The sequence below is a fragment of the Lupinus angustifolius genome, chromosome LG09 (assembly GCF_001865875.1).
Source record: "Lupinus angustifolius cultivar Tanjil chromosome LG09, LupAngTanjil_v1.0, whole genome shotgun sequence".
Lineage (NCBI taxonomy): Eukaryota > Viridiplantae > Streptophyta > Magnoliopsida > Fabales > Fabaceae > Lupinus > Lupinus angustifolius.
Genome location: NC_032017.1, coordinates 273,883 through 282,429, shown reverse-complemented (window position 1 = coordinate 282,429; position 8,547 = coordinate 273,883). Strand labels below are relative to the sequence as shown.

Here is an 8,547-nt window from a genome sequence, read left to right as displayed (position 1 = left end):
AAAAAAATTGTCAAACATTTCTAATCCATTCTTACTATCTTATAATTTTATGCGAGTTTCAAAAATATAACTAACAAGCTTGCAACTATACATTATAAGTTCATAACTATAAGTTATAAATTCACAACTAGTTTTACAAAATACACTTTCTCTAGTATACTATTAAAATATAAGGGTTTTGTTTTTATTACAAAAAAGATTCATAAAAAATGAAACTCATCAAGATTTATTTAAAAAATAATTAGAAAAGTAAAAGACTAGAAAATAGGAATGGAAAATTAGAAAGTGTGGAAAATAGTAAATAAAGAATAGCATTAAGAACCAAACACCATTCATTCTCATTGAACAATTCTCTGATTTCAAATCTGAATCCAACGGTCCACATTGCATCTCGTTCTTCTTATATTGAACTTCATTTTCTCCATTTTCATTTGGTCCCTTCAAAGCTTTATCTCTTCCCTCTCTCTGTGCATTCTCTCTCTCGCTCTTTGCCTTCCATTACCCTCGGCATTTCCCTTCCCAGGGTTTGTTTTTGTTCCTTCATCTGTTATGTTTTTTCATTTGGATCTGTTTTGTGAAAATTTGAAGCTTTTGATTTTGAGTTTTTGTGAAAATTTGAATGGGTTCTTCAAATTTTGGTTTAATTGGGTTTTTGGTGGTTGGATTTGAAATGGGTCGTTGTTGGATTTTGATTTATTCAATTGTGTGTGAGAAATTTTGCATCTTTTTTTGTTTTTACCATTTTTTCAAATAAAAAGTTTGGAAATTTAGTTGGATTGGGTTGTTATTAGAATTTTGGTTTGTTTGATGTTTCATTAATCTGAGACCTTTTTAATTGATCGATCTGAGTATTATTTACAGAGTGGATATTGAAACCAAGTCAATTTTTATTGGTTGAATTGAGTAATGTATTCTACCAAAATAAGAATAAAATGATTATTGTTTTGGGAAATGATAAAGAAAAACTCAATGCTTTGTCTAAGAACATAATTCATGACAAATTATTATGATGTCGTTCGGTGTAGCCGACCCCGCAGCTGGATAAAGGCTTGATTGTTATTGTTACATTGTATCCACCATTGTCAATGGTTGTGTAGAATACTATTTTCAGCTGAATGAGGAAATAATTTGGATTGCTATTTGAGATTAAGATTGCACAATGATTTGTAATAGTTTTCATTTTGCAATGATGTAATTGGTAGTGGCAATATTTGGGATGAAAGTGAAATGTTGTGAATCTCCCTTTCAATAGAGAAAGATGAGATATAATAATGATTTGCTTGTGGATCCTTTTCCACCACATAGTAATCAACTATTATGGTTCATGGCATCCTTTCAAATCGCAGACTGCATCGCATGATGCGTCGGCAACATTGAGGTTGCAGTGACCACAATAATAGTATAACCATGTAATTGTGGTGTGACATTGAATCATAATGATGCCTTTACATCGAACCACATTTAGGCCGTATCAAATTTAGAAACATTTTTGTAATCACAAAAAAATTCACACCACATTAACCGCAATGATGCTAATAATATGCAAACATTTATGTAGTTTGTGCATTATGAAGATGAAGGATAATTGAAACATTTGTCTAAATTCATGGTTAAATTATGATATCCTATCAATGAATTATCGGCTTGGCTTATTGCTTTGTCATATGAAGTCAAGGAAGTTGAGAGAAAAAACAGTGTGTACATTGCCTTGTTCGAAATCCCCTTTTCAATCTATTATTGGACTTATTTGACACTTCGATTTAAGTGTCTGTTTATAGAAACAGTGCACTTTTAGTGACTATTTGTAATGTATCCAGCAGATTGTAGAAGATGGCAGACACTGAGGATATTCAGCCTCTTGTTTGTGACAATGGAACAGGAATGGTTAAGGTACCGAACGGATCTTTCTTTTTCGTAGTAACTATGAGTTCGTTTTGAAATAAAACAGATAGTTACATTTGTTGGTTTTGCCAGTGTTTCTGTTTTACGCTTCTGTATATTTGAGGTAACTAATCGTAATGCATTTCGTCAGGCTGGATTTGCTGGAGATGATGCCCCACGTGCTGTGTTTCCCAGCATTGTAGGTCGTCCCCGTCACACCGGTGTGATGGTTGGCATGGGCCAAAAGGATGCATATGTTGGTGATGAGGCACAGTCTAAGAGGGGTATTCTGACTCTTAAGTACCCTATTGAGCATGGAATTGTAAGCAATTGGGATGATATGGAAAAGATTTGGCATCATACTTTCTATAACGAGCTTCGTGTTGCCCCGGAAGAGCATCCGGTGCTTCTAACTGAGGCTCCTCTTAACCCAAAGGCTAATCGTGAGAAGATGACCCAAATCATGTTCGAGACTTTTAATACCCCGGCTATGTATGTCGCCATTCAGGCCGTTCTTTCACTGTATGCTAGTGGGCGTACAACTGGTAAGAAATTGTCGAATTGTTTGATTAAGTTCAGATTATAGCTTGAACTTATCAGTCTTATCTTGAATGGTTTTATGTTCCCTTTTTAGAAACATAGGAACAAAATGAATTATCCTTTTCATTGTGCATGATTTCACCTAACATGCCACTAATCGGAGTGCATTTCGAAATTGGAAATATTGATTGTAGAAAAATGTTTTAAAGCTATCATATTTCATGTAGTTTATGATTTTAAATTTTATTCATTTCTTCTCTATGTAGGTATTGTGTTGGATTCTGGTGATGGTGTCAGCCACACTGTCCCTATCTACGAGGGTTATGCCCTCCCACATGCCATCCTTCGTCTTGATTTGGCCGGTCGTGACCTTACCGATGCCTTGATGAAAATTCTGACTGAGCGTGGGTATTCGTTTACCACCTCAGCAGAGCGTGAAATTGTGAGGGATGTGAAGGAAAAGCTGGCTTACATTGCCCTCGACTACGAGCAAGAGCTACAAACTGCCAAGACTAGCTCTTCTGTTGAGAAGAGCTACGAGTTGCCTGACGGGCAGGTCATTACTATCGGTGATGAGCGTTTCAGATGTCCGGAGGTCCTGTTCCAACCATCTATGATCGGAATGGAAGCAGCAGGCATTCACGAGACAACATACAACTCTATAATGAAGTGCGATGTTGATATCAGGAAAGACCTGTACGGTAACATTGTCCTTTCAGGAGGATCAACCATGTTCCCGGGTATTGCTGATAGAATGAGCAAGGAAATTTCTGCATTGGCCCCAAGTAGCATGAAGATCAAGGTGGTAGCACCACCCGAGAGAAAGTACAGTGTCTGGATCGGTGGTTCCATCTTGGCATCACTTAGCACCTTCCAGCAGGTATGTTCTGTTCCTTCTTCTCTAAATCTTTGAATGCGAGATGCTTTCGTTCATATATACGATTGCTAATGCGCCAAACTGTCATTTTTGAATGCAGATGTGGATCGCAAAGGCCGAGTATGATGAATCCGGTCCATCGATTGTGCATAGAAAGTGCTTCTAAATATTCAAGAAATGACTACTATTTTCATTCTAGCTTTTGTTATCCATTCATTCATGTTATTCTATTGTTGGAGTGATGATTTGCACAAGGCAAGTAATTGTTTTTCAAAATGTTCCACTTCTCTTCGGTATATTTCGATTATTAAAGTTTTCGACCGGTTCATTTTGCGACGTATGAATTAAGCTGAGATGATCGAACTCTGCCCACGCCGCCGATGAATTAGAAGCTTAAACACTTGCATCAGGACATTGCATATCTTTGCAGTAAATTGAAGTGCTTTTTCCTTATTATGATATTTTTTGAAAGATGTTCTTTTGTTTGTTCACATGTAAATCACAAGTGCTTAAATATCTATTGCAAACAAAGATTTAAATTTTGGTATAATGTTGCTATAAGGTTTATCAAATAATCAACAACATTAAATATTAACATATCAAAAGTGTCCCTAAAGTCTTATATGTGCATATTTGCAATAAATTATGTATTTTGATAATGTACCGATGAAGAATATAATGATATGACACATTTATTCTTTAAATATAATAATATAATATTTTTATCCTTCTATACAAATGTAAAAATAACAACTTGTCTCTCCGTAGAAATGATTTTTCTAAATCCGAAGATAACAAGAATTATGCAAATTAATACAATAAGATGTGTAGTCTATTAGTAAAAGTTCATGAGTGTAATGGAACTTTTCTCCAGAACCAAATTTAAGGAATATCTTTAATGAACTAATTATATGTAAACTTAACTTATTTGAGTTCTCCAAAATAATCATTTTACTACAATAGTTGATTCAAGACTAAAGTATCATTGTAAATTTTATAGAAAAATATGAAGACTTTGTTTTTATCTTTCAAATACTTCACTCAGGAGCAAATTTATTTTAAAGATAATAACATTGTAATATAATTAGATATTCTATTCATATGTTAGTATTTTAAATATAATAATATTGTAATATATCAACCAGACGATAATCTAGTGACATAAGACTGGTTGAACTCTAGAGTATCAAAGTAAGTAAAAACGTTAAATGTTTGATTCATAAGAGTGAATCATGATCCTCTATCACAAAATTTTCTATTCCAATATCTCAAATCAATCATATCACATCAAATAGTATAAAAATGTTATTTTTTATTTTTGTTTTCAAGTAGATGTCAACGGGAGCACATCTGCTGTACCACAAAGTGTGCCACTCCCTGTGCCACGGCTTATGATTGGTTGAAAAAATATATTTAAATTAAAATTTTAATAATTAATTATTTTTCTGACCAATCACAAGCCGTGACATATGGAGTGGTACACTATTTTGGGACAGCAGATGTCCACCCGGTGTCAACTTTCAATTGGCTCGGGACACGATGGGATGTAAAAGAATAAAACATCTGATCCCATTTTATAAGAGTAATACTTATTAGGAGAGATAATTACACATTCCAAAAAATTAATTAATTACCCATGGTTAAGAGATGATACCCTTGGTTATGAAAAGAAACAAAACAATCAGTGAACCTAAATTTCCTTGTTTAATTGTGATTTTGCTTAAAAAGTTTAGTAATAATATTTTTTATAATTCTTCTTGTGTGTTTGAATTATCATTGGTTGTAACTTGTTGGTGATATAGTCTGACGTGGATTATCTGTCATGAATTTTATTGCTGATTGTGAAATTGCTTTCCATTTTTACATTTTCTTAAAGTGAAGAATATTGTAAAATATATTTTTTATTGAAAAAACTAAATACATCATTTTCTAATATTACTTTATTTTTAAAAACTTTTTTTAAACAATCTATTTCCTTTTAATTTCCTTATACTTAATCAGAAAAGGAAAGGAAAATAACATATACTATATCCCACTTGGGTCACCTCTTTCATAAAATTGCAAGTTCTTAACATGTGAAAGTCCTTAATACGGACTCATTGACCATACAGGCCTACACATTTATTGAGTTAGGACCCATATCTCATTACAATATTTTATGAGTATAGTCTCAATATAATAGAATGTAATATTTATGCACCATCAATATAAAATTTATATATATTTAATATATTATCTACTACTCATTTATATTACTTTTTTAAATAATCAATTATGATAAAATATGAATAATATATGATAAAATGACAATATATAAAACTCGTAAACTATTATTTCATACATCTCTTTTCTTATAATATTGGTTGGCTAAAGGTAATGAACAACAAAAAGAGATGTACATGATTCTTGTGGAGATTAAAGTAAATTGGAACTTGACATGGGTCCTTCACAAGCCATGATTAAAGCCATAGGTGGGCACAAGGGAAAAATAAATATGGTCTCTTTCCCTTTCTCATTGCACTTTTCTGAACCACTAGAAACTTTAAGAGAAAAAAGGTTGGCAATTTGATTAACTAGTTTCTCTAATTATATCAAAGATAAGACATCTATTTTATTTATCAATAATATATTGATTTAGTGGTGTAAAGCTTTATTGAATTCTCATGTAGATCAAAATGTCAAAAATTTAATTCTTAAAAGCGATATTTGTTGGAATGAGCAATCATACATCCCACATCCCAAAAAGGATTAGTTGCTAAAATTTACTTTTAGTTATATTAAAAACATCTATTTTTATCTACTATATGATTATTACTAGATTCAATAAGCATTTTTTATGTCTTCTTACTTAACAACAATTTGGGTTACAAAATATTCTTGAAATTAACCTATAACCAATCAAATTGACTCCCAAAATTACAAAAAGTATGAATATGGTTCTTGACTTCATAAATCACCCATCAATTTAATCCTAGCTTTTTTATATAAACCCAAATTTAATAACAATGTGGAAAGTTGGGAACTAAATTTCTTTTAATGTAGGATAGTACCATAATTCAGATTTCATAGTCATGGTCACATTCTTGCTTTAACCGGTTCATTTTTTCTATGCTATAATATTTTATGGAGTATTCTTTTAATATTTCGAGATTATTTGTCATTTTGCTACTTATCAGATATGGGTGATTCTCCTTCACAAAAAATATATATATATATTATATTGGGGCGGTTCATGGATCATATGTGAGATAGCATCCCAAATTACAAGAAAACAGTATTGCAGGAAAATAATATAATATAAATAAAATATTGAATTGAGCAGGTTTTGTCACTATATAATAATTAATATTTATGAGGGAAATTCACAGAGAAAGCATCTTCATTTTCCAAGTACTCCAAAATGTCTGAATAATATAAATTTAATAATTTCTCTTGTAATAAATTAAACATTTTTTATTCTAAGAATCAAGTAACAATTTAAAATTATCACAATTTAATTATCTCTGAGTTCAGAAAATAGATGAATTAAAATACAAGTTACTCTAGCACTCTATCTACAAAATAATTGAATGCATCATGTATTCACAGCATAAAAGTTCCATGCCTAATGATTCATGGTAAATTACACCCTCTTTTCCACCAAATTGTTAAATTCAAAAGAAATAATATAGAAAATGTAAGAAAAAAAAATACAAGATCACCAACAAATAAATCAATAATAAGCCTCCCAAAATTCCAAAAACTCAGAAACAAAAGTTAACAAATTACCCAAAAAAATTCTAATTAAGTTCCTAACAATAATGTCAATGATAAAAAAGAAGACACAACATATATATAAACTTTGATGATGGATGATGTTGATTTAACACATAGTTGTGAGTATAATATTTATACATACCATCAATATAAAGATTTATACATGATCGGTATATCATCTATCATTCATTTGTATTACTTTTTTAAGAGTAATTAAACTTGAATGATGAATGATAGAGTGACGATATATAAAACTCATACAAAATCGATGCATGTTTCCTGTATAGTTTTTCCTAATGAGCCATGGCTACCTGTGATTGTGAGTAACTTATGCTTCTTTGATTTGGCATTGAAAGCATAGTAGTATGGTCCAAGAAATCTTTAAGCTCCACCACAGATTGCAAAATAGTTCTTAGATCTTCAGCACAAGAAAAACCATAGCTTCCAATTTCCCTAACAGCATATACATAAAAAGTAATGCACCCTTTTCTGAACTTGAACCTAGCCATTTCACAACCAATGAGACCCTTTATGAGCTTTTTGTTCACATCACCAAGTGCTATCTCTGGTGGCCATGTTCTATCCACAACACCCTTCATGGCTTCATTTTCAAACACAAAAAGTAGCACTTTTGATTTTTTGGTGCCTAGGCCTAGGGTTAGAGCGTGCCATGCTTGGTGTGCTAAGATGGTGAAGTTTGTTGGCAAAAATGCTGTGGTTGAAGGGAAAGGAAGCTTGTCTTTTTTGGTGTTGTTATTGGTTGGTGGGAAAGAAAGAACTTTGAGAAGTTCTAGAGGTCTTGCTCTATGGATTGTGAAGGATTTTACTATGAATTGTCCTCCAAATCTAAGACCCTTTACCTCTGAGGAAGGTTTGAAGGAGAAATCAGAGGTTTGTTTTGTGTTTTGATCATTGGGATGTTGGTGTTTTTGCTTCTTGTTGTTCTTTTTCTTGGTTTCTTTTTCTCCCATGGCTATAGTAGTGGGTGGAGAAATTGAGAGGTTTTGGTGGACACTTATTAATTTGGTTTCTTGTTTGGTATATCATAACAATTTCAATACTAAGCTTTTTCTATGGTGTGTCTCTAGGGATGGAGAAAAATATATATTGCAGCATCTACAATGCCTGAAATACTTGATATGAGTATAAAAAATAATAGTTTATTAATGGCTATGATTATCATGATATTTGTCCTATGGATATCTGTTTGTTATGAGGAGAGAGCCTGGATCCTATTCATTATTCGAGAGGTCAGTGCTAGATTAGGATTATGGCACATGGCAAGTCTATTTTTTAACGAGATTTTAAAATGCAAAAATAGTATTTTAAATAAATTAGTTGAGAAAAAAATGACAAAAATCACATCATCTTCCTCCTCAACAACAACCTTCAATGTGCTTCACTTGAAATGTATAGCAAGTGGAATACTAATAACTTTTTCTTATCCATGTTAAATCTCTTCAGTACTTTCTTAATATATTTCTCTTGTGGTA

General features: G+C 32.0%; 2 protein-coding genes across 4 annotated transcripts; one reads left to right on the top strand and one right to left on the bottom strand.

Moving 5' to 3' along the window:
* Positions 395 to 3,839, top strand: LOC109357076 (actin-97-like). Of its 3 annotated transcripts, none has more exons than XM_019600790.1 (5): positions 395 to 524; positions 1,821 to 1,890; positions 2,033 to 2,426; positions 2,688 to 3,301; positions 3,399 to 3,839. In XM_019600790.1, the coding sequence occupies exons 2-5, from the start codon at positions 1,831 to 1,833 to the stop codon at positions 3,462 to 3,464; spliced, it is 1,134 nt and encodes a 377-aa protein (XP_019456335.1). In that variant the 5' UTR covers positions 395 to 524; positions 1,821 to 1,830; the 3' UTR covers positions 3,465 to 3,839. The 3 variants fall into 3 exon arrangements, with proteins under 3 accessions (XP_019456335.1, XP_019456337.1, XP_019456336.1); XM_019600792.1 differs by having other exon boundaries at positions 415 to 524; positions 1,818 to 1,890; XM_019600791.1 differs by having other exon boundaries at positions 416 to 528; positions 1,818 to 1,890.
* Positions 6,824 to 8,134, bottom strand: LOC109355875. The gene has a single exon (XM_019599134.1). The coding sequence runs from the start codon at positions 8,023 to 8,025 to the stop codon at positions 7,348 to 7,350; it is 678 nt and encodes a 225-aa protein (XP_019454679.1). The 5' UTR covers positions 8,026 to 8,134; the 3' UTR covers positions 6,824 to 7,347.

Coding starts and splice junctions, on each gene's coding strand:
- LOC109357076 (XM_019600790.1), top strand. CDS start 1,831: ATGGCAGACACTGAGGATATTCAGCCTCTTGTTTGTGACAATGGAACA. Junction 1,891..2,032: donor ATGGAACAGGAATGGTTAAG/GTACCGAACGGA, acceptor GCATTTCGTCAG/GCTGGATTTGCTGGAGATGA. Junction 3,302..3,398: donor CACTTAGCACCTTCCAGCAG/GTATGTTCTGTT, acceptor TTTTGAATGCAG/ATGTGGATCGCAAAGGCCGA.
- LOC109355875 (XM_019599134.1), bottom strand. CDS start 8,025: ATGGGAGAAAAAGAAACCAAGAAAAAGAACAACAAGAAGCAAAAACAC.